Source organism: Lethenteron reissneri, chromosome 51 (assembly GCF_015708825.2).
Source record: "Lethenteron reissneri isolate LAM-NWPU_2019-01 chromosome 51, ASM1570882v1, whole genome shotgun sequence".
Taxonomy (NCBI): Eukaryota; Metazoa; Chordata; class Hyperoartia; order Petromyzontiformes; family Petromyzontidae; genus Lethenteron; species Lethenteron reissneri.
Window position 1 is genome coordinate 12,280,323 of NC_083829.1, and position 26,449 is coordinate 12,306,771.

At 52.5% G+C, this 26,449-nt stretch overlaps 1 protein-coding gene across 1 annotated transcript in view; it reads left to right on the plus strand.

Annotated features, from left to right (window-relative positions):
- The window catches only part of LOC133355558 (NADH dehydrogenase [ubiquinone] 1 beta subcomplex subunit 11, mitochondrial-like), a 40,793-nt gene extending 14,612 nt beyond the window's left edge, over positions 1 to 26,181 (plus strand). Inside the window, exon 3 of the mRNA XM_061572898.1 lies at positions 25,249 to 26,181. Coding sequence (XP_061428882.1) covers positions 25,249 to 25,411 — 163 coding nt within the window. The 3' untranslated portion in view covers positions 25,412 to 26,181. The remainder of the gene's footprint in view (positions 1 to 25,248) is intronic.
- Positions 26,182 to 26,449: the final 268 nt, after the last annotated feature.

Sequence of the window (26,449 nt, forward strand, 5' to 3'; positions counted from 1 at the left end):
AGGTTTTTTTTTTCTCTTTCTCAAAGCAATATTCTACACGTCACGCTCTCCCCTCTTAATGTAGATGCCACTGGTTCTTCACGTTCTGCAGATGTAGATGCCACTGGTTCTTTATGTTCTGCAGCTGTAGATGCCACTGGTTCTTCACGTTCTGCAGATGTAGATGCCACTGGTTCTTCACGTTCTGCAGATGTAGATGCCACTGGTTCTTCACGTTCTGCAGATGTAGATGCCACTGGTTCTTCACGTTCTGCAGACGTAGATGCCACCATCATCACCTATTGCGCGGCGGTTGCATTTACGACTCTCGGTCCGGACAGGCAACTGGACATACGGACAGGTTTGTTCATATCTCTGAAAGTTCATAAGACGAATGTTCGTAAGTAGAGCAGTTCCTTGCAATAACATTCAATAATAAACCCCAGCTCCGTCAAGTCCAAGTTTATTTTATTTAGCCCGGTGAGGACTTGAGAGACCAGGTTAGTCTCATTTGAAAGGGTGACCTCCACCCAACGCTTCCTCCTGGAAATGAACGGACATATGAGGGGGCTTTTAAATGAGTAAATCTGTGGTTTAATTCCTGTCGCGCATCTGCTTTCTAGCCGTATTGTTTTAAATCGTTCGTCTTGCGATTGGCTCCAGGTCAATTATGATGCTCCTGTGCGATTGGCTGACCACTTGAGTTGCTACAAAATACAAGCGCAGTGCGCTGAGCCCTCGGTGAGGTGTTGTGTCGTGATGGGTATTCGCATTCCCGTCTCTCGCTCCACTGCTGGATGAGGGGCCAGCGGAGGGCACGGAACGGCGGACAATCCCAAGCGACAAGCCGGACCGTGTGGGCTATTTGCGGTTTGCGGTAACCTTTTACGTCCCGATGATGACATAAAAATATAATTGTGTCGGAATAGTAACGGCTCCGGAATAATTGAACTGTAAAGGTTGCCCGTAATCAATAACCTATCGGGTGGCCGGCCCGTGCCTTGCCGCGTCTCGGAACCTTCTGCCCTCCGCCTCCTGCGTGAGTGACATCTGCAAAGCGCCGTCCGTTTATTTGCGTATTCTCTGCAGCTTAGGGGGGGGGGGGGCTTGCAGGTCACAAGGGCTGGGCGGATTGGATGCCGCCATCCTCTCTGCCAGAACAACCATTCTCAAATTCTGGGCAGCTGGTGAAAACCTCGGCGAGGCAGTGCTCAATTTAGCCACCCGGTAAGGATGACGATGATGATGATGGCAGCGATAATGACGACTGAACTTACGATCTCACGTCTGTATGTATATTGAACTACTTTCGCACTGTGTGTAGCCAACCGTGCTAATCGGAGGTGCGGGGCAGGGGGGGAAGGACAACAAACAACAAACAGTTCCAAATAAATTAGTGTTTCAATTGAGATTTACGAGTGCATAGCTCCCAGTGGCTTCCTAATATCAGTAGGAAGAGCGTTCCAGACGGCCACAGAAGCGCATCCGAATGCGCGTGATGCAGCGACCGTCTTTGTTCGATGGCTAACCAAAATCTGCGGCGAGGATGACCGGAGTTCGCGTGATGGTTTATGTTCTTTGACGAGATCAGCAAGGTGTAGCGATAATGATGACTGAATTCACGATCTCACGTACGTATGTACGTTGAACTTCTTTCGCACCGTACTTAGCCAACCGTGCCAATCGGAGGAGCACACATAAAGCAGTTCTAACGAAATGAGTTTTCAATCTCGATGATGATTTAAAAGTGCATAGCTCTCAGTGGCTGCCTAATATCGGGAAGGAAGAGCGTTCCAGACGGCCGCAAGAGCGCATCGGAAAACTCCCGACGGGGGAGCCCTGCTTCTCCTCCTACCAATTGAGCCGCATGCTCACCCCGAATCCATTCACGATTCTGTGTTCCGAATGCGCTCCCAATGCAGAGCGTTGTGCTTGGAGAGCCACCATCAACACCGTTATGCTGTGGAAGGAGGAAAAAATGGAAAGGAAAATGATTTTAATACTCTCGTGTGTAACCTTCTTGCCTTGGACACCTTTATCCTGCCGGGCCACAGCGGCACGTTTGATGTTTTCCCCGCTGGCGGATGGGCACGGCTTGGGCAAACTATAATGTGTGTTTGTAATGCACGTAATTTTTGAGATGAGCGACATCGGAGCATCGGCTGCTTTGAGCGCAAAATCAGCATGCTGTCAGTTTTTTTTACCCTGTCCCTTGCTTGCAATCAGTCAAAGTGTCCTTAAAGGCAACAGTGATTGCATGTTTTTAGTGAAAATGTGCGACGTCTGATGTCGGAGTACATTATTTAACCGTTGTGAAAGCCAAATTGAGGCGACGTTTCTGCGTTTACAAGGACGACCTTTGCACAATGACAGTTTGCAGACCGAGGCGACGCGCTTATTCTGACTTCCTGGAATTCTGCGCCGATGGTTCTTGGCACACTTTGAAGCAACACGTCTCAAACTAAAGAATTTTTGTTGTTGTTTTTTTTTACCAGAGTAAGGCGCGCTGAGCTGTGCGACTCTGTTTTCTAGAAGCGACCTGGCCACAAACGATAGCCCGACGAGAAGTGGCTTCATCACCGCGTGGAAGTGTAACGCAGCCAAGGACTCTGAACGCGCGACGTTGATTGTAAATGCGGAGCAAAGAACCGGAGGACCCTGGAGTCAAAGCCACGTGGGCCACGGGGAGAGAGAACACGCACTTTAGAAACGTCACGTGATCTAATCGATGCGTTTGATTGTTGGGAACCAGGCATTCTGTGACGCTCGGGTTTCCACTCACTTGACAATCGCTCATTTAGGGATTTGGCCAAATATCACAAAGCAGGATCTTCCTGAGAGTGAGACTCTCAACACAAAAGGGTCATTATTGCTGTGAGATTGGAAATATACCGAGCGGGTCTTCCCGCTCGAATGATTGGTGGTGGCTGGCGCTCGTTTGTCCATCGGTAGCTCCGAGCCAGTGGTGGTAATTCTACATTTCCATGGCGAGGTCAGTTCCGGGGAATGCGAAGATGCATTCGGTTCAGGCGCGGTGGTTCTCAGCGACGGGCTCAGATGAACGCCAAATCAGGGGACTAAAACCCATCACATTCTTGTTGCGAGCGGAGCGCTGCTAACCGTATCGCCACCCAGCCGGATAATGACGACGTTCTCTGGATTTATAAGATGTGACAGACAGTAAGTCTGCACCCCTAAGTTGTGCCTGGTTGTCAATAAAGTTACACGAAACCTTAACAACAACAACAACAACCGCCATTCGTCACTAAGTGGCGGTGACGTCACCACGGCGCTTGTGCCGGACCTATCTACACTTTTACGGCCTTAAATCCTTCACACACACACACGGACACACTGACTGGACTTTAAGATGCACCCCCCTGACATTTGCATGAACATGAAAGGCAAATAAGTGATTATTTTAATCCCGACAAATCGTGCGTCAGTAATTTCTTTTTTTCACTTGCATTGTTTGAACACAATCTTGTCATCACCTTTGGTAATGAAGACGATGAGGATGGTTGATCACTCACCTACTTAAATTGGCCTTCACTCACCTCCCCAGTTCCGGTCGTGTACCCTGCGGATTCCGTAAACTTCCTGGCTCTCCATACACGGCGGTGGCGCCATCGGTTGGGATCTACGGATGAAGAGCGCCACTTTACACAATGTCAATTATTTTTCGATTTAAAGCTTTCATGACTGCAGGGATTCATCTCATTCAGACGCTGTCTTTCCGACAGACCTGTTCTTCACCTGAGGACGGCTGCTTGCGTTGTGGCCGAAACGTCGTGAGAATTATTTTATTATGTTTTATTTTTATTATTTTATTATTTCCCTTCTACGTGACTTTACCGAAAGAACCAAGAAGAAGAAAATGTCAGTTATTGTTGCATTTCACTTGGTAACCCTGGCCGTAGTGTTTATTTATTTATTTATTCTACATCCCTCCCGCATGAAGATGTGTTGTCTCAACGGGCTGTCGCCCCCCCACTCCCGCCTTAAACAAAAATCATCGCTTGTCCGTCCGTCCGACCGTTCATATCCCTTCCAATTAGGGCTTTGTAAGTCAGCCGTCGGGAGAAGTGGAAGGCGAGGGAGGGAGCCCGACATTAGCCTCGGGAATTAAGCGGGCAAGATTAGCCTTTCATCTGCCACCAATCCTGACGTGATCGTATTAGCCCCCCCTCCTCCACACTTTCGAAGCGGTTGTTTCGTCAGAATTCCTCGCCTCCCGTTCCCGTTCGCTCGGGCGGTCCCGTTCGCTCGGGCCGTCCCGGAGTGAGGGCCGTCCCGGAGCGAGGGCCGTCCTCTCCGCCGCCGCCGCTGTGCCGCCGCCGCCGCCGTGGCGGGCGGTGGGACCGCGCCGAGGGCAAGCGTCGTCGCGGCGATGGGAGCGACCGTTGCAAGTGCACACGAGTCGTTGCCCCGTGGGATTCGGGGGGGGGGGTTCAATTGGTGCCGTGGGCCGTGCTGTCCTGGTGCCTCGCCGGTCCTGCTCCGGCTGTCTCCTGGGCTCGTTGTCGTCATCGTCGTCGTTGTTGTTGGCGTTGTCTTGTTGTTGTTGTGTTGTTTATTGTTGTTGTGTTGTTGTCGGGTGCTGCGTCCTGGCGGCCTCACGCGGGGTTCTGCTGCTGCGTCGTGATTTCCCCACGCTCTGTCCGGTGTCACTGCCCGCGCCCCGAGTCGCCCCCACCGCTATCCCCGCCGTTGTAAAGTACCTTGAGATGCGGCTGCGTTTAGACGCTGTGCAAATTGAAACGTGTGATGTTGGATTTGTAGGAAGTTGATAGTGGCCGTTCTGTAGAATCACTGCCCGGAGATGCACGTTGCCTTTTGACCTTCAACGGGTGACAAAGACTTTGCGTTTCGCCACATGGACAGGTCGCTGCCTTCATAGCGGAGTGCCCACACACAGACTCGGATTTCCGGGTTCATGACAAAGCACGCAAATCGCTCCAGCACCGCTCCTCTCTCGCTCTCATGCGCACACGCACACGCACACACGCACACACGCACACACGCACACACGCGCACTCGCGTGCGCGAGTAGACATGGCCCCTTTTGTGGACCGAGCGTTCGCGTTCCATTAGCGGGCGACGCGGCGAGACACGTTGTCGCGCGGTCGTGCGGGGCGCCGGTCGGGGAGAGCCGTCGCGCCCCGCTCGGCCTCTCTCCGTGCGCCATCGTTCATCATTCTGCCCTCATGTCATCTCGGAGTGCGGCTAGAGCTGCCTGCGGGGCAGCCCAGGGTCCATTAAAGCGGGCTGAGCTGGACCACATGGACGTGCGTATAAATATATATATGTATTTATGTATTTACATGAAACTAAATTATAAGGCAAAGAAACGTAGTATTCCGCGTTCATGAAATATGATGTTCTGGTCCACCACTTTTTGTCAATCCCCTGCTGGACAAGAACTCTCCCCCCGCCCCCCCCCCCCACCATGCCACGCGGGCCGTGGGGATTTTGACCATACTTCACCGCACTTGTCGGCGTGGGTTGGTCAAGGCAAGGGGGGGAGGCATCGGTGTGGAAGCATAGAAGTACTGCACAACACAGTTTATATTGTACTCTGTAAATGTTGTGGCTTGTCTCTCCAACACACCGGTGTGCTGTACTAGTGACGAATTGGCCACGCTCTGTTTACGTGACAACCCTTACTAGTTGGCTGTGTCGGGGGGTGGCAGGTTTAATGACACATTTATATATTTTCGCGATCTAACCCTAAACAAACCCTGTTTTACGGTTGATTTTGTTCTGCTGCTCTCTGCTGCCCAAGCCGTGGCTTTGGGAATCTCACCATACCCAGCGATCTTCGCGTGATCCGTAAACCCCATCCGCGTAGATCGAGGCGACGTGCGCTGCTCTGTCCCGCAGCCGTGCTGAAAGACCGATCATCCCCCCGCCCCCCGCCCCCCACCGTGCCACCCAGCATGAGAGCCACACGGTTTCCATCGCAATGTTGACGTCGTGCGTGAATAATTTGTGAGAACATCCCCGCCTCGGCGGCTGGCAATCTGCGCCCCCCCCCTCCCCCCCGTGTTCTCTGGGGTAGTGTGGTAGCCCGGTGTGGTAGCCCGGTGTGCCGTCGTGATGCGCCGGGCGAGGTTCGGCCCCCGGTTTTCACAAACGGAGCGAAGCGAGCGGTCCGTGAGCGCCTACCGAGCGCTCGGAATCCATGAATCGGCATTGGCGTCCTAGAGATGTCGGTGGCGAAGTAATAATCGGACAATTTCCTTCACGTATTGTGATGACGACGACGATTTCAATCTGAAAGTACTTTTTGCACGTGCCATTAGCCACTTGGCCTTCCGGCAATGGACACTTGAATCGACATTTGGGTTCAATCTGAGCGAGCTCTTTTCTGACCTATGGTGTAAATTCCTCATTTCTATGGGCGGGGGGTGAACACATCCACGGAAAGAGCACGGCTCGACTTCCTCACAAAAATTGGCGTGAATCTTTTTGACGCTTTCAATCGTGACCGGCCCGCTCGCTCGCTCCGCCAGCCGGATCTACCCGCTGCGGGTGAATGCACGATCAGCGTACCGGTTCGGGTGCTCTGACGGCAGTCGACTCGCGCTTCGATGCCGGTACGGTGAACGCGCCGCGCCGCGCCGTGTGTCAACCCCGCGTGAGCGTCTCTCTCGCTCCCGTCTCCTCTCGCTCCCTCGCCTTGCGAGCGTGGAGGCAGCGCTCGCCTCCTCTTCAGATTCAGAATATGTATTTGTACTGGAGGAATGTGCTGAGCTAGGAAGCTCTTTGTTCACAGATGTCCAGTCGGGGCACGGGGTCAGAACAACAACGAACAGCACACAAACACGACAGGAATGCAAAGTACAAGAAAGTTAAATAAATCACCCAAACAAACAAATTGAACTAAACCATCCCCATCCTACCAGGCGAAGCCCACCGAGGTATTAACTTATTTTTCAAAAACCACCCGGCCACAATTGATAGCTCAACTAAGCGGCTGATCATTGAACATTTATAGCGCTGCTCATTCCACGGTGCCGTGACGAGAGCCGTTCTTCTCCGCACGGCTGCCTTGCCTCGCAGCGTGATTGTCGTCTGCGAGCTGATTCGACAGAGGCGACCTTCAAAGTCGCGCGTCGAAGTCGATTGCGAATGCGGTGGACGCTGTCGTCACAGCGTCACCCCGGTCATATTCGTCCCCCGAGGGTTTCCTGTCGGCAGCCGTCGCGTTCGGAGCGGCGCGCGAGCGCGCTGGGGGAAGGAGACGCACGTTAATATTCGTTTGGTCGTTCGTACGTCGCTCGCTCGCTCGCTCCCGTTTGTTATCCTCAAACCGACAAAATTGCTTTTGGCTAGCGTGGCGATAATTGCGACCCATCCATCACTCCTCGCCGCCGCCGCCGCCGCCACTCGGCTTTCCCTGGGCGATGAGAGCCGTGTGACTCGTGTCAAAGCGGAGACGGAGTTCCTGGCTCTCTCTCTCTCTCTCTCGTCTTCTGCTGTGTCCGGCGCGAGGCGAGAGGATGCCCTCTCGGCCGATCCGTCACCCCTCCGCGGCGACTTTGTGCGCCGTCACGCCACTCGCGCATCGCTCTGCCTCGGCTAGTTTACGTTTGCCTTTCCTCGCACGTGTGTCGTTGTCGCTGCTGGTCTGCTCCGTGGCTGCCAGCGGGTGCATCCTCTGCTTGTCGGCACAAGCGGGTGGATGGCCAACACCACGCCCAGTGGCGATGTTTAGACACTGCACCAGGTACCCATTTGTGGCTGAGTCGACCTAGGGTAGGCCCTGGACCGGTTCAGATAATCGTCACTGGTGTTGGCCGTGGCCGGGAATTCAAATTCGGGTCGCCGGGTTTATAGCGTAGTGCGCTACGCTCCACTATGACCACCACCACCACCACCTCAATCACCACTGTCACCACCACCACCACGATCGTCACCTCAATCACCACCACCACCACCACGATCACCACCACCACCACCACGATCGTCACCTCAATCACCACCACCACTACCACGATCACCACCACCACCAAGTCAGTTCCTCGCCGCTCGACCCGAGCGACTCAGCGGGACCCACCTGAGCCAGCGGTGGAGATTCCTCGTTCCTCTGGCAGTGGCCGGGTCTCTCCATGGAGCAGCCACTGCCGCCTTCCCGCAAGATCACGACGCATTACTTATTTCATAAATCCCCGAAAGAATGAACGACCCAAGTTGGTCCTTGACCAGGATTTGAACTCGCCTTCTTCCCCGCTGCGAGTGAATCGCTGCTGCCGACACGGCGTCGCCCCTCTGGGCGGATAAAAACGAAAAAAATTCCGGCCGTGAATCCGGTGCGCGAATCTTCGCTCGCTGCCTTTTTGTTGAGTTCTTTTTATGGCTTGTGTCACCGGGAGAGAGGTTGGTCGGCGTTAAAGCTTTGATGCGTGCCCCCGCGCCAATTTTCGCCGAACTCGCGCAAACATTGAAGCTGCATCTGCTCCTGCAAACCAATCGCGTTAAATCCCATCGCTGTGTTTTGTGGGCACGTAAATGGGGCTTTATGGCCGATTTTAAAATGCAGATACGGTACACGGAGTTACACTTTGATACAAACGCATTTACAAGGCGGTACTTAGCCATCTATAATATGTGGAACGCGCTGTTAGCAAGCGCCTGTTAACGATGGCACGGCATAGGAGAGGGAGCTGCCGTCAACCACGGTCAATCCACTGCTGGATGAAGGCCTCCGCAAGCCACCGCCGCCACCGCTCACGATCCTGCGATGGTGACATTCCATCTGGCGCCTGGACCACGAATTTATGTCATCGTCGCTCCATCTCCTCGGTGGACGTGCTCTCGGGCGCGTTCCGCTCCTTGGCTGCCACTCCGTCGTTAATATTTTTATGATTATTAAACAAGAGCCCGCAACCAAACACGAACGACTTGGAGAGGGGGGGGTACGGACGTTCTCCGGTACGACAAACCCCGAGGCCTCTGGCGCCCACGTGGCAAGAGGAGAGGGAAGTAGGTTTGGCTCACTTTGCCCCCACTCACGTGGTAGGGGGGGGGGGGGCAGAGAGAATGTACCCCAGCTGCTAAATAACATCACGGACACGCGGCGAGCGGGCCCGGCGTTATCGCGACACCTCCGGCCATGATTCGGGCGCGTCGTCTCTTTGTACTTGTTTGCGTACTTTTTCATTTGTTGTTTCTTGCTCCGGATCAATTTCTGCTGCCCAAAACGCAGATGCCAAATCTTTGGGACCGCACTGGGTAAAGCCGAGATCGGTGGCAACGCGAGTGTAGAAGGACAAGCTGATGAGGTTGGCCACATTCTTGCTGATATGATCCAGCGTTTATGGTATACAAACTAAAGTAAAACTATGAACTCCACTTTTTGATTTATTTTACTAGGTAAGGCCCAACTGAGCTATACAGATTTTTTTCAGAAGCGACCTGCCCACAAATGATAGCTCAATGAAGTGGCTTTTCACGTGGACATTTATAGCAGCCGAACACTGTAAACGCAAGTTTAGAAACGTGGCGAGAATAAACCAGAGGACCCGGAGAAAAACCACGCGACCACAGGGAAAAACAGACACATTCTTAGGTTTTTTCTGTAAAGTCACGTAGGTAAAAAAATAAAATTAATATAAGTAAAATAAAATAAAAATCACGACGTTTCGGAGGCAACACAAGCTTCCGTCTTCAGGTGGAACCATCACAGCACGATAGCTGTATCAAGTGAGAGAAATACCAAGAAAACAGTATTTGTATATATACTGGTTGAGGGTGGGAGGAGCCAAGGTAGGCTCTGAATATATATATATTTTTTTCTAAACATACAGGGGTTGGGAGCGAACCCCTGACCTCCCGTAAACCAGGCGAGGTAGTTAACATCATCCACGTTTTGTCAGTGACAAAACTTAGAAAAGGAAAACTTTCAAAGACAGCCTGTCACGGGTGTAATCTGTCTAGCTCTCGGCTGGAATTCGCTTCTTCGCCGATCCCCGCGACCCGTTTTGAGCTGCGAGCGAGTGAGCGAGCGAGCGCTCCGTATTTTTAGAACTCCTGGGGTACGGTCGACGGCCGGAGCCCGTCACGACGTTGCCGAAATTTTTCAATGTCAGCACGGCTCCCGCGGGATCACCTGTTCCACGAGCGAGCGTCGCAGCGTGTGCAGGGCTCGTAGGGACAGCGAGTCCCTCGTCCGCCGGATCTACGCTTCCGTCAAACCTCCTCTCTACAATTCACACGGCCGACTTCAAGCTGACCGCCACTTTGTGCCGTTTCCTTCTGCTCCCTCCTTTTTGCCTCCCCCCCCCCCCCCCACCTGCCCCCCTCCCCCCTCTTTGCAGCCTTCATGGACGGCGGTCAATTACCACTGTCCAATATTCGGGAGCCTTTTCACCAAACTAAACGTTGTATAATTGATGCAGCGTTCTTGGGTGCTGTCATTGTCGCGCATTAATTATGCACGCGCGTCTGCATTAGCAAGCCCCCCGTGGGAGCTTATTAAATACTGCACGGAAATGTATTCAGTATTCAGTAGTCCTCACTGCGGGACAGACAGCCTGGGCTGGCTGGAGAAGTTACTAAGTTCTACAATTTGCCCATCTCCATTAAGAGGGAGCCTAAAATGGCTTAAACCTATAATAAAAAATCTTTCCCATTTATACATTGCGCTTTAATGTCTCGCCAACTCAAAGTTGCCGTGCAATCGCATCTCGTCTCGCGCATTCGAAGGGCACTCCCAGTGGCCTGCAAAAGCGGGGGCATTATGGGTCTGCCAGCATGGGGCGACGATTGCTACCATGTGTGTCCCGGTAATCGAGTAGTTTGTGAGTATCTTTTGGGGAATTTTTTTTATTTTAGAAACATGTTGACCACGATGCCGGCATGCAATTGCCTACTCGTTGCACATGACGTCATGGGGTCTTTAGCGTCCGCTGTGCGTTGGTTATATTGACTTTCGTTTATGGGACCCCCCCCCGCCCCTCGAGCCACTGTTTATAAGCCGTATTTAGTTTGCTTTCTGTCACGCGCAACAAAGTTTACGATCCACGGAGTAAAAAAAAATCAAATATTATTTCTGCTCGATGGGTGCAAGAGTTTCTGCCCAAAGGCATTTCAAAAACACACATATGAGCCGTGTAGGCCCTGACAGTTGCAATAGTTCATTGTTAATTCTGGATTTGCACCGGAGGCCAGTCAAGCCGCCCTGCTTGTCTCCCGCGCGCATGTTTATGCGCTTGATGGAGAAAGAAAAATGACCGACAAAGATAATGGGAGCTGTTGGATGACACCTATTTTCATGGACGATATGCAGTGCTTGGTTTTTGTTGTTGCAGGATCCAGATTTTGTAGCGTGTGTTGATGAGCTGACTTCATGCACCGTCTCCAATGGTGGTCGTACGCTCAAGCACATTCTCTCCTTTTAGCGGTCATTCTGTCATGGTTCTCAACCCCTGCTCAAGCCCACAATTGTTTTCCTTAACCTGTTCCGATGACGTACGTGTACGTCATCGGAAGTGAATTGGAAGAGAAACTAAAATATAATAACTTTAATGGTACCGAGGCTCCCACAAGGCCACGTGGGAGGGAGTGTGGCACAGTTTGGCGCCAGCTATTGTAGAGTGCGGTCGTGCCGCTACAGTTCTCTGCAGCGAGTAACGATGTCTTTAAAAACGCTGTCGCCTCGACAGACCTGGTTTTCACCTGAGGATGGCTGCTTGCGTTGTGACCGAAACGTCGTGAGAATTGTTTTATTATGTTTTATTTTTATTATTTTATTACTTCCCTTCTACGTGACTTTACCGAAAGAACCAAGAAGATGAACCCCAGTACTGTTTACAGAAGCTTAAGAAATTATTTAAAGGAATTAAAACATGGCTTAACTCCAGGTCCCTAAGGGATTGGATACTTGCAATTGCCATCAAGTTAGGAGAGAAGTTACTGGTGATCAGGACCACTGTTTTTAAGTGAACTGTAAAAAAAAGTCAACCTGTAATTAAAAATATAACAATGATGAAACTCATTAGTAAAAGTATTAACGACTGTAATTTATACTCTAACGCAAATATACTTGCCTCAACCGCAGGCCGACTTAAGCGGATGGAAGCGATGACGTCACGGCAGCCATTTTTCGTGAATGACGTCATAGCGGCCATGTTGCATGGACATGCTTGTCAACCCCTTATCAGTGCCCTACCTTATTACAGACCAATTTAGACCTTATTGGTCACCCCGTGCTCTTATAAATCTCAACGTTCATCCTACAGTCCCATGACAAGGGAGAAACACAAACAAATATACAAAACAAATTCCTGTATTGAAAAGGCTGTAAGCCGTAGTGACCTGCAAACTAAATTTCCTCGTGCAGGAATATGGGTAAACCTATGAGTTGACGGGTATGCATGGGAGTTGCCTTCCTGGCAGCTGATTGGCTGAAGTCAGGACATCATCGCCGGCAACCTAGCTCGCGTGACTTATTGAGTCTTGAGTCGACGTATCGACACTTTTCTGACGACATTTTTCACCTTACTGTAATCTCAGCCTCAGGACCGTGTCAAAATTTAATGAGCATTTTGAGTACTCGGAGCGCTGACCTAGGGTGACTCGGTCTCCACCATCCATAGCCTGAAGCAGTTGTCCTTTCACGGGTTGATGCCTGTCACAGCAATATTTCTTGTCCCCCATGTGCTCGGATGAGTTGCCAAACGTAAGTGGCATCCCACGCTTCCTTGAGCAATTAAAGAGTTTTTGTTTGTACATTTTCTCGAGCGAAGGCCGAAAGGCCCCAAAACATCACGGCATCATCGGAGTTGTCTTCAATAAGAGTTGCGCCGTGTCTTGGAATTGATCGGGGCTTGTTATAAGAGCTTGGGTAAAGAGACGTTGGGAGGGAATTTCAAAGACGAGCAGTGCAAGGGGACGAAAGCAGAGAAAGAACCGTTGTGACCTGCAGTGTGCTGAGCGAACACACCGTAGGTATGAGATGAAACCACTCAGTCTGGTTGACATGAATCTTCCACATGGGGCGCCACGGTGGCTACGAGATGTCAACTACCTCGCCTGGTATACAGGAGGTCGTGGGTTCGATCCTGATCCTGACACCTGCTGTGTATTAGGAGTTTGCGTGTCTCTCTCTGTCATCATCATCATCATAACGGTGGCTAAGAGATGGTAACTACCTCACCTGGTATACAGGAGGTCGTGGGTTCGATCCCGATCCTGACACCTGTGTATTTGGAGTTTGCGGTGTGTCTCTGTCATCATCATCACGGTGGCTACGAGATGTTAACTACCTCGCCTGGTATGTAGGAGGTCGTGGGTTCGATCCCGATCCTGACACCTGCTGTGTATTAGGAGTTTGCGGTGTCTCTCTCTCCCCATGGTTGAATGGATTTTTATCCCTCCACGTTTAGAAACGTGCGTTTAGAGTTTTTGGCTGCTGTAAATGTCCACGTGATAAGCCAATTTTGTTGGTCTATCATTTGTGGCCAGGTCGCTTCTAAAAAATAGCTGCACAGCTCAGTGGGCATTAGCTTGTAAAATGAAAAGTTGACATGGGTGGAGGAATCAATGAGTGAAATTCACAGGAGCAGTAACAATGGTCATCGCAGTACTAGAGTGATAAAGGGACGACTACCCACCAGTGAGTGAGTGGAGAGAATCAGCAATTGCTGGATCATCAAGCAATCAATCAGTTTGAATCATCATTTTTACTTGAATTGTAAATCCAAGCCTTCACAACTAAGATTATGGATTGCTTCTTGTAAGCGCTGCATACGCCTACATGTTAATAAAAAAATGGTTGTGGATTTTGTAAATGGAGTTAGCAGGTGGTGCAATTTTCTCATTTGGCGGTCGTAAAAATCTAGGTGGTTTATTCCAATAAATCAGCGGATAATTAAGGTCATGTTCCGAGATTCATTTAGCAGCGGCCAATGTCGTGCGCGCCGGTGGCTCCGCTTCGTTCACGCCGACTCGCCCGATGGGGTGAATTCAAGTGCACGTTGAACCCGGGACCGGTTCCCTCGTTCAATTGGCGGCGGGCACCCATCATCAACAAGATCGCGCAAGAGTTCAGTTCCCAGTCGGGGTCAACCGTCATCGTCTTCTTTGCTGTTGTCGTTATCGTCGCGCTGTTCCCAGGGCACCACCGCGGAGGCTCGGCTTGGCGCGAATTTGTAATATGCCCCAACAACACGGCACGCGCCCGTCTCGAATGACGTCGGGGGCTTCTACTTTAACGCCCGCCGCCGCCGCCATGCACACGGGGCGAGTATTCGTGCGGTCAACACACAGGCCGCAAAAGCGGGGCCCGTGTCACAATCCTGCCGGAGTGTACGACTCGCCTCGCCGCGGTGAAGTGGATTTAACGAAGATGTCGTCTTTTTTTTTTTTTTTATCCTGGACAGCGCCCTTCAGATCCGCCAAGGTCGCCTACCTTATTCAATCACGCGCGTCCCCAGCCGTCTTATTAACAGGTTTTTTTTTGGCACAGAACCCCGCTGCGTGGGATATTTGGCGTTTCTGTTTTTTTTTTTGGGGGGGTGGGTGGCGGAGGTAATTTTCCGCACGTAGCCCAGAGGTGAGATGGAAAGACGCTGAGACTCCACTCTCAAACGGCCGTGGGGTCCGGATTCATCTTTTTAAGTGGCCCATCTTACCATCGGTGCAAATTCCACATTCTTATGAGATGGGCCGGTCTCTCCATAGGACGATCATCATTGACTGACTCGCCACAGTGTGGGTCCTTATTTTATTGTCTCCGGAGGGGTGATGGGCTCCTTTGTCTGCGTGTATATTCGTGGCCGTCGCGACATAGGGGCACCACGAAAGCGATACAAAGACTCCCTGAAGAAGTCCCTCACTGCTTGCTGCATCGATCACCGTCAGTGGGCAACACAAGCAGCTGATCGCAACTCCTGGCGGCACACAGTCCACCAGGCCACCTCCTTCTTTGAAGATACCCGCAGGGCCCGTATGGAGGACAAAAGGAGGAGGAGGAAGAACCGTGATCCCTCAGCACCCATCCCAGATCAGACCTATACTTGCAGCCGTTGTGGCAGGACCTGCTTGTCCCGCATAAGCCTCGTCAGCCACCAGCGTGCCTGCAGAAGACGTGGATGTCCTTCCTAGATCTTCGTTCGCGAAGCCAAGCCATGATGATGATGATATTGGTGGAACTTCTTTCGCACCGCACGGAGCCAACCGTGCTCGCCGGAGGTGTGGGGGAAGGACAACAACACAAAAGCAATTCTAAAGAAACTCATTTTTAACCTAGGTTTAAAATTGGCTTCCTAATATCGGAAGCAAGAGTGTTCCAGACGGCTACGGAAGCGCATCTGAAAGCACGCGATGCCAGTAGCTTAACATTCCACAGTTAAAATTACCATTCAAGAACCGCATACAGTATTGGGGACAACTCATGCGACCGTATGCACACACACACACACACAGTGTACGTTGTGTATAGATACTTACGATCGGATGTGGAACTGGACATATATACGAGCACAGCATCAACGCCCACGGTCATTAAATCATTTACGATTTATTGGCATCCCGATTGCTCAGCCCAATTTGAAAAGTGCGTCCGCGAGCCCGTAGATTTATCCAGCAACGTTTCCAATCGGCCTCTGCTTGTGTGTCACACAGTCGGCATTGGGGCATCTCAGCCACGCAGCCTGTGGATTTCTTTACTTGAATGCCACGTTGAAATAACACTTAAGTTCATGAGCCTCTTGGTTCTCCGGAACAATGTCATGTGCGTATGTTGAACTTCTTTAGCATCGTGTGTAGCCAACCGTGCTAATCGGAGGTGTCATCCAGGAGCATTTATTTAAGTGATAAAACTCTGGACTGGTGTACCAGGTTTAGCGTGAGTCCAAATCTTGGCCGGAGGTTGAATCAGCCTGTCGTGTCTCCAAATTATATAAGTTAAATAGCTTTTTGTGGTCAGCCCTTGGCACAAATGCTGCATTTCCACCACTGTCTCAGAGCTGGCAAGGAATCAGATTCAGACTATTGATACTGGAGGAATCCGATGGGCTGTAAAGCTCTTTTTCGCAGATGTCCAGTCGGATGTGGTCGGTAAAGTAGGATGAGCGATGCTCCATCGCTCGACTAAGCTCGGCGTGAGACCCACATTTAACCCACCGAAAGCAATGGCTGAGAAAGCAGGAATCAAACTGTGCACAATCTGGGAGCGCCAGCGCGTGCGTGCATCGCGCTCAGCACTGCACCACCGTGGTCGTTTAAAATGAACAGCATTACTTTGGCGTGCGCAATTAAATATGCAGCCAGCGTCCAGCACGTTCGCCACATGCTGGACGATAATTTATCCAATCGCGCCGTCAGATTTAGAAGCAAAGTGGCCAAAGAGATTTATTGACCCTTTTCAAAGTCCACGAGAGAGAAAGCCAAAAGGACCTCGTAAAACACACGTTTTTTTGTGTTTGGCCTCATTGAAACTTTGAACAAGAGCAAAGACTGAATTGAGGTTGTGTGGGGGGGTGGGTGGGGGTGGAGTGGGGGAGGGGACAAGCCGCCTCGTTCGAATTGGCACAGAAAAGAAAAGCCCACGAGAGCGAGAGAGAGAGGGCACCAAGTGGCAGCGTTGCATCCGGCCGCCCTCTGTAGCTCGCGCTGGGAGAGAGGAGAGTCCCGTACACAGGGCCCGGTGTTCGAGTGCATCCCGGTAAAAGGCCCGGCTAGCTGGAGTTATCGGAGGGAGGGAAGGATGGAGCGAGCGAGCGAGCCCTGGCTCGGCCAGCTGAAATGTCGAACTGTCCACGGTTATCGTGAATGTGCGTGTGTGTGTGTGCGTGTGTGTGCGTGTGCGTGCGTATGCTTGTGTGTGCGTGTGTGTGTGCGGGTGTGTGTGTGTGTGCGTGTGTGTGCGTGCGTATGTGTGTATGTGTGTGTGTGTGCGTGTGTGTGAAAGAAATTGAACGGCAACCCCCGCACCGTTCCCCCCTGCACCACCCCTCCCCACAACCCCTCCCCACCATCCCCCCCACCACCCCTCCTCCCCACCACCCCCCCCACCACCCCTCCTCCCTACCATCCCCCCCACCACCCCTCCCCACCATCCCCTCCACCACCCCTCCTCCCCACCACCCCTCCCCACCATCCCCCCCAACACCCCTCCCCACCATCCCCCCCACCACCCCTCCTTCCCACCATCCCCCCCCACCACCCCTCCTCACCATCCCCCCCCACCCTCCCACCACTCCTCCCCACCATTACCCACCACTCCTCCCCACCATTACCAACCACTAACGGATTGCCGTAAGCACATTGATACACTTTACATATTTTACACATTATACACATTTTTACATATTCTCACGCGTTTTATTACGCTTTTTATATCACGCAGCGTATCCCAAACCATATTAGTACATCATAATATATATTTTAATCTATTATAATGCCGGCACATATGGCGTAGTTTTTTCTCGTATAACCCGAGACGATTTCTAATGTCCATACACGGGAGACCACACAGGGAAGTGATTTGGCTGCTATACATATCCACGCGATCACAAGCCCACTTCGTTGAGCTATTATTTGCGATGGCAAATGATAGCTTGGCTGCAAAATTTTCAAAAATTGTTGAGTTTTAGTTCAGACAGTGTGTGGTTCGTGCGCTCACTGCCGTGTGTTTTAATGGCGTAACTTTGTCGTGGAAGCACGGAGGTACGCTGTCCCTCCTCCGCGAACCTCCGATTAGCACGGTTGGCTACGTGTGGTGCGAAAGACGGTTGGCTCCGTGTGGTGCGAAAGACGGTTGGCTACGTGTGGTGCGAAAGACGGTTGGCTACGTGTGGTGCGAAAGACGGTTGGCTACGAGTGGTGCGAAAGACGGTTGGCTACGTGTGGTGCGAAAGACGGTTGGCTACGAGTGGTGCGAAAGACGGTTGGCTACGTGTGGTGCGAAAGACGGTTGGCTACGTGTGGTGCGAAAGACGGTTGGCTACGTGTGGTGCGAAAGACGGTTGGCTACGAGTGGTGTGAAAGACGGTTGGCTACGTGTGGTGCGAAAGACGGTTGGCTACGTGTGGTGCGAAAGACGGTTGGCTACGAGTGGTGCGAAAGACGGTTGGCTACGAGTGGTGCGAAAGACGGTTGGCTATGTGTGGTGCGAAAGACGGTTGGCTACGTGTGGTGCGAAAGACGGTTGGCTACGTGTGGTGCGAAAGACGGTTGGCTCCGTGTGGTGCGAAAGACGGTTGGCTCCGTGTGGTGCGAAAGACGGTTGGCTACGAGTGGTGTGAAAGACGGTTGGCTACGTGTGGTGCGAATGACGGTTGGCTACGAGTGGTGCGAAAGACGGTTGGCTACGTGTGGTGCGAATGACGGTTGGCTACGAGTGGTGCGAAAGATGGTTGGCTACGAGTGGTGCGAAAGACGGTTGGCTACGTGTGGTGCGAAAGACGGTTGGCTACGTGTGGTGCGAAAGACGGTTGGCTACGTGTGGTGCGAAAGACGGTTGGCTACGTGTGGTGCGAATGACGGTTGGCTACGAGTGGTGCGAAAGATGGTTGGCTACGAGTGGTGCGAAAGACGGTTGGCTACGTGTGGTGCGAAAGACGGTTGGCTACGTGTGGTGCGAAAGACGGTTGGCTCCGTGTGGTGCGAAAGACGGTTGGCTACGTGTGGTGCGAATGACGGTTGGCTACGAGTGGTGCGAAAGACGGTTGGCTCCGTGTGGTGCGAAAGACGGTTGGCTACGTGTGGTGCGAATGACGGTTGGCTACGTGTGGTGCGAAAGACGGTTGGCTCCGTGTGGTGCGAAAGACGGTTGGCTACGTGTGGTGCGAAAGACGGTTGGCTACGTGTGGTGCGAAAGACGGTTGGCTCCGTGTGGTGCGAAAGACGGTTGGCTACGTGTGGTGCGAAAGACGGTTGGCTACGTGTGGTGCGAAAGACGGTTGGCTCCGTGTGGTGCGAAAGACGGTTGGCTACGTGTGGTGCGAATGACGGTTGGCTACGTGTGGTGCGAAAGACGGTTGGCTCCGTGTGGTGCGAAAGACGGTTGGCTACGTGTGGTGCGAAAGACGGTTGGCTCCGTGTGGTGCGAAAGACGGTTGGCTCCGTGTGGTGCGAAAGACGGTTGGCTACGTGTGGTGCGAAAGACGGTTGGCTACGAGTGGTGCGAAAGACGGTTGGCTACGTGTGGTGCGAATGACGGTTGGCTACGTGTGGTGCGAAAGACGGTTGGCTACGTGTGGTGCGAAAGACGGTTGGCTACGTGTGGTGCGAAAGACGGTTGGCTACGTGTGGTGTGAAAGACGGTTGGCTACGAGTGGTGTGAAAGACGGTTGGCTATGTGTGGTGTGAAAGACGGTTGGCTACGAGTGGTGTGAAAGACGGTTGGCTACGAGTGGTGTGAAAGACGGTTGGCTACGAGTGGTGTGAAAGACGGTTGGCTACGAGTGGTGTGAAAGACGGTTGGCTACGAGTGGTGTGAAAGACGGTTGGCTACGAGTGGTGTGAAAGACGGTTGGCTACGAGTGGTGTGAAAGACGGTTGGCTACGTGTGGTGCGAATGACGGTTGGCTATGTGTGGTGCGAATGACGGTTGGCTATGTGTGGTGCGAAAGACGGTTGGCTACGAGTGGTGTGAAAGACGGTTGGCTATGTGTGGTGCGAATGACGGTTGGCTATGTGTGGTGTGAAAGACGGTTGGCTACGAGTGGTGTGAAAGACGGTTGGCTATGTGTGGTGCGAATGACGGTTGGCTACGTGTGGTGTGAAAGACGGTTGGCTACGAGTGGTGTGAAAGACGGTTGGCTATGTGTGGTGCGAATGACGGTTGGCTACGTGTGGTGTGAAAGACGGTTGGCTACGAGTGGTGTGAAAGACGGTTGGCTACGTGTGGTGCGAAAGACGGTTGGCTACGAGTGGTGCGAATGACGGTTGGCTACGAGTGGTGTGAAAGACGGTTGGCTACGTGTGGTGCGAAAGACGGTTGGCTCCGTGTGGTGTGAAAGACGGTTGGCTACGTGTGGTGTGAAAGACGGTTGGCTCCGTGTGGTGTGAAAGACGGTTGGCTACGTGTGGTGTGAAAGACGGTTGGCTCCGTGTGGTGTGAAAGACGGTTGGCTACGTGTGGTGTGAAAGACGGTTGGCTACGTGTGGTGCGAAAGACGGTTGGCTCCGTGTGGTGTGAAAGACGGTTGGCTACGTGTGGTGTGAAAGACGGTTGGCTCCGTGTGGTGTGAAAGACGGTTGGCTACGTGTGGTGCGAAAGACGGTTGGCTACGTGTGGTGTGAAAGACGGTTGGCTACGTGTGGTGCGAAAGACGGTTGGCTACGAGTGGTGTGAAAGACGGTTGGCTACGTGTGGTGTGAAAGACGGTTGGCTACGAGTGGTGTGAAAGACGGTTGGCTACGAGTGGTGTGAAAGACGGTTGGCTACGTGTGGTGCGAAAGACGGTTGGCTACGTGTGGTGCGAAAGACGGTTGGCTACGAGTGGTGTGAAAGACGGTTGGCTACGTGTGGTGCGAATGACGGTTGGCTATGTGTGGTGTGAAAGACGGTTGGCTACGTGTGGTGCGAAAGACGGTTGGCTACGTGTGGTGCGAAAGACGGTTGGCTATGTGTGGTGCGAATGACGGTTGGCTATGTGTGGTGCGAATGACGGTTGGCTATGTGTGGTGCGAATGACGGTTGGCTATGTGTGGTGCGAATGACGGTTGGCTACGTGTGGTGCGAATGACGGTTGGCTACGAGTGGTGCGTAAGACGGTTGGCTACGTGTGGTGCGAAAGACGGTTGGCTACGTGTGGTGCGAAAGACGGTTGGCTACGTGTGGTGTGAAAGACGGTTGGCTACGTGTGGTGCGAAAGACGGTTGGCTACGTGTGGTGCGAAAGACGTTCGGCGCACATACGGTACATAGCGTGAGCGCTGGCTGTAATTAATGCGCGCTTTGAGATTCGCAAGAAACAAAACAAAAAATAACATTATTCCTTTTTTTGTTTGCGCGCAGCACAATATCGGTAGTGGGAACACTTGACAAACGAGAACGACCGTTGTGTTTGAATGCGGGGATGCGAACAAGATAAATACAGAGCAGCGCTAAAAGAACCACCCCCTGCCCCCCCCCGCAAAATGTCAGACAGAATTGCAGTGACGTGGGGCCAAGGTCGAGATTACAGAAAGGAATGTTTGCCTATTTTTGTTATTCTTCTTCTTATTATTTTATTATGATTAGATTTTATTGCCTTACAAAAACCCAGATTCTTTTGTTCCCCCCCCCACTCCCAGAAAGGATTTTCTTTGTTGTCTGCCGCGTCTGTGGCTCGCTCGCACAAAGCGTGAGGATAGCAGAGAAGACGAGAGAGAGACGCGAGAGAGACGAGAGAGAGACGAGAGAGAGACGAGAGAGAGAAAAGCCTTCAACAATGGGCCGAGTCTGTTTTCCCCGCCGCGGCCCAAGGTGATCGTGGCTTTTTGTCTGTCACTCACTCCGAGCGCATCTTTTATCTATTTCCTACCTCACCGCCCCCCCCCCTCACTCTCCCCCCCTCCCCTCTCTCCGGCCTGAAACATTGTCAAAGGCCGGCGTACAACATTCTATTCGTCAGACCGGGAGCCGTTTGGCCATCACCGATGAACCGCTGTAATAAATACGAAACAATGATTTTGGTTCTTGGACAGAACCGTCGCCCCCTCCTCGTTCAGCTGCCTTTGTCTTGGAGCGCTCCGAACGCCCGAAGAGCGACGCCGCCGTGGTGAGATGCGTCGAGAGGAAATGAGGAAGCCTCAAAAGATCTGTATCCTCTCTGTACATCGCCAAACGAACTAATCGCGACCAGCTACCGATGTCTCAGGAAATCAATAAGCGGGCAGTATACATCTGTCCCTCCAGATAAAAATAATATATCAGAATCGGCCGCACGGCATTCTGAAGGAGGCATATTGGGTGCTTATTTTGTTACTTATATCTCAAACATGACGGTCGTGATCATTTGTTGTTACGTACCACGAAGGGTTGCATCGATCTAGGACCCGTGGAGGGGTCCCCGGGGGTGGATCCCCTTCCCCTGTAGACATCTGGTCAGTTCACCCGCAATGGTTCAAGCAGAGCCTGACTGCTGATGATGAGACGTCGAATGTCGAAATCGGCTCCAGAATTCTGCTTGTCAGTTTGACATTACGAATTCCGCTTGTGTTGAACCAAGAGTGCTGAATTCACATGCTTCCCAGAAGGCCCGCGTGTCTGTTGATGGGGCGTGTACAAAAGGTACCGCTGTATTGTACATTAACTTTATTTGTAGCATCAGCACGGTGACAAGCTAACTAACCGGGAGCCAGCCACCAACGTCGAAAGGGAATTTCAGAACTGGCACGCCATCGAGAAAAGTTTGAGATGTTACTCTTCTTAGCCTTTGATCTGTTGGTTTATTGCAACATAAATGATGATGTTATGTTGCATTGTATTAGTTTACGTAGCAACTACAATCGCTTTTTCTTCTTCGTACGGCTGATGTTGATGTAGAGCAACGGCTCTGATTTGACATTGAGGTGGTTGAGACAGATGATTGCGTCAATCAATCATTCGAACTTTATTTAGCCGCGGCGCCTTTCACAGTGAGCTTCGCCCAGACCGCTTCACAGATGGAAGGCATTAAAAACGTACGTAACATTCCATCGCTAAACATTTAAATTACGCGACACAATAAAAGAAGGTCTACACGGTTAAACTTAAAAAAAACCTACGGATTGTCAACCCATTGCCCCGAGCGAGTTAAACAGGCCCCCACAGATCAAATAGTGGTGACGAGCGACAGACAGATCAACCCGCAGGGATTTGTGTCTGACCAAAGGGATGGGTCTTCAGTGACCCTTTACGTGTGCTTGCATGGGAGTTAGCGGAGTGATCCACCGCCGTGGTGATGACACCTCCGTATTTTAGTGTGCATATATCCGATTGCTGTGATCACAAAGAGACAAACAGCGGGTCTCTTGTGGGTGACCGCGGTCGCACACCGGAGATAATTTAATGCTTTATTTTACACTCGAGAAGCTTGCAACAACAGTAGAGAGAGAGAGAAAAAAAAAGGATTGATTCTTGAATCGAATTGCCGCCCGGAAAAAAATGAAAGTTAATCGATTTGCAGGTGTGGTGGTAAGGGGGTTGACCGTCGGAGGCCTAGCGCAGGGGCACGTGTACCCATGTGCGTGCGTGCGTGCCCATCGGCGGTTCCCGCTCACGGCCAACACCAGCGATGATGATCTGAACTGGACCTGGGCCTCCTCTAGGTTGACTCAGCCTCAAATGAGCACCTGGGGCGGTGTGTAAAAAACATCGCCGCGAAGGAAGACAAAGGCGGCGTGTGCGTGGTGTTGGCCACCGACCCCCTCGTGTGCCCTGTCGGCCTTCATAGGTGCTACTCGCTAGCAGCACTTTGCCCGGCAGTCCATTCAGGCTACACGGGCGATCTCTATAATTGCGTGTATTGGTGAGGAGGTGATGCGTTCAGTGTGCACGTCGTGACGCTTCGTACGAACACGTAATCCCATTGTGTTTGTGACCTCGGGGGAGTGGATGGGATGGGCAATGTTATGCGATGTTTTTATTTTATTTTAGACGCAAATCTGATTAGCAAAATGAGCCCATGCGGCCCCCCCCCCCCCCCCCCGCGTTCCCGTCGCGATGGCGCTCTCTAATGCGGCTTTTATGGAAACGGTAAATCACTCGCCGCGTCCCGTCCCATCCAGTGGACTTCGCTGCATGTGCACCTTTTCGCCTGGAAACATTAATTCATTCTATCTTCGCCTGCGAATGAATTCCCACCGCTCTCCCCCGAGTTCTCTCGCTGCACTCGCTGCGGACGCGTGCGTATTTTCTGACCATTAATTTCCGCGCCCCGCCCTCCTGTCTTGGTGCTGAACGAGCCGGCCGTTTTTTATATATTACACGGACAAGATTAGAATGCCCATTGGCTTGCCACAACGACAATGCCCCCGGGTTGCGAGGTCGCGAATTAATGTCAAGTAATACATTTGTTTATTTAGACATCAGGACATCCTGCTAAAATCTCACACGTATCCCAGCGGCCCCGGGTAAAGTTCCAGAGTTATGGGTACCACGTTTTGTGTGGAAGTCAACGCGGTTGTCCTATGGATAGACTCACCCACCCGCCCCTCCGCTCGGGAATTTTCACCACTAGCTCAGAGCTGTAAATGGGCGATGTGCACGATCTCATTGCTCCCGTGAAGCAGGAAATCGCTGCCGTCGAGTGGATGGGTTGAGCCGTAGTTCTTCTGTCGTGGAGTCGACAGAAGAACTACATAGCTCAGTGGGCCTTACCTTGCACAGCCGTAGCTTCCCACCGTGTGCCACGCGCCCTAACCCCACGGCGCCCCTCGATAGCTTGGTTTACTCACGGCCGGGTGAAAAAACACGGGATTTGAATCCGGGATCTCTTGTGGTGTTGGCTTCATGTTCCAAACGTGAGTCCGCTGATCCATTGCTCCTAGTCATCACTATTAAAACGAATCTATTTTTCTTTCACCAGGTAAGGTGCACTGAGCTATGCAGCTCTTTTTCAAAAAGCGACCTGGCCACAAATGATAGCCCAAACGAAGTGGCTTATCACGTGGAAATGCATCGCAGCCAAATGCTCTTAAACGCGTGATGTTGTTTCTAAATGTGGAGCGAAAAATCGGAGCCGGAGAAAAATACACGCGACCACGGGGAGAACATGCAAACTCCAAATATACAGACGTCAGGATCGGGATCTAACCCTCGACCACCTGTATGCCAGGCGAGGTTCGTCAACGTCTCGCGCGACAGAGGAGAGGGCCCGCGCGCGTCCGTGCCGCGTGAATGCTCGACGGACGTGGCGAAACTTTGCCTGCTTGTCACGTGCGTATAAGTAGCGCTGCGCATCGGGCATGCCGCTTGTGCTGCGTGCAGCCCGTGCCCCTTGAGTGAGCAGCACGTGTTCTGCAATGACATCGAATTGCTTGCGATGACAAAGTGTGTGGGATTAAATGTGCAAATGGGGAAAAAAGCTAAATCCTTTATTCATCGGGACCGCAGGGGCAAATACTCTTTGTAGCGAGCACCTGCTAAGGGCAGCTTGGCACAAAGCGGGGAGTTGCGGCGGTTTTGCCCGGCGCTGCGGTGTGGGCCAACGGTATCACCCCAGCGCTGATGTTCACATCGCAGCGACGTGTACCCCACAGTATTCCACAGTCTGTTGAGACCGCGGTGGCAGGGGTGGTGGGTGGGTGGTTCAAACTTTTCTCTTTGTCGTCTGTGCGCCGCGTGCAGACCCCGCGTGTGGCTGCGCCGCGAAGCGGAGCGCCTGGTGCGTGAGCGCGAGAGCGCCGGCCTGCCCATCCTGACGCCGGACTACTACGACCGCGACTCCATCGTGCTGCCCAGCGTGGAGGAGGAGGAGCAGTGGGTGCTCGCCCACAAGAGAGAGCAGTAGAGGCGGACGCGGACACGCACACGCAGACACGCACGGACACGCACAGACATGCACAGATGCACAGACACGCATGCACACGCACGCACACGCACGCACAGACACGCACGCACACGCACGGACACGCACGGACACGCACAGACACGCACACACAACAACCACACACACGCACACACAAAACGCACAGACAACATGCACGGACACGCACACACGCGCACACACACACACACGCACGCACACACACGCACACACATGCACAGACATGCCCTGTATCCGTCCCTCGCTGTGAGCGGCACCACCTGACACAGCGCGCCCACCCATCCACCCTCGGACTTAGACTCGCGGCAAAACACGAGGGGTCGTAACCGCGGTAACCGTGCCAGACTCCGCCAGGCACCGGATGTGAGTCGCCGAGGGCGATGCCCCGGCAACGGAGGAGCGCACCGAGCGTCGCGCCCAGACCGAGGCGGAACGCGAGGCTCGACCTCGTCGCACTCGAGACACAAACCACGCGCCGACGGTCGACATCGCGCTCGGCACAAGTGGGGGGGCTGAACCCCGCCGCTGGGCTGCCACCGCCGGCCAGTAGCGCGGCGGGGCTTTGTGAACGCGAGGGCGGCTTCAGGCCTCCACGTTGGCGTTACGGGGGGGGGAATCGTGGCCTCGTGTTTCACCGTTTTGTCACCCTCCCCAAGCGTCAATGTGATTTAGAAAAAAAAAAGCATCTGCTTGAGAATAAATCGTTTGCCAAGTGGGCTAACGCGCCACCATGACGGGCGGATTTCCGTGTGGTGTCTGTGTGTGTGGTTTGTGTGTGTGGTGTGTGTGGGGTTGGTTTGGTGTGTGTGTGGTGTGTGTGCGGTGTGTGTGTGGTTTGTGTGTGGTGTGTGGTGTGTGTGTGTGGTGTGTGTGTGTCGTCGGCATATGAATGTGCGTCTTGCTTTGAAATGTCTTTTGGCGCCGACGGGTTTAGTCGCAGCAGCAGCAGCGTTCGATTTAATAGCTGAGACTTATAAACCGCAGAAAGGCATTTAATCAAAT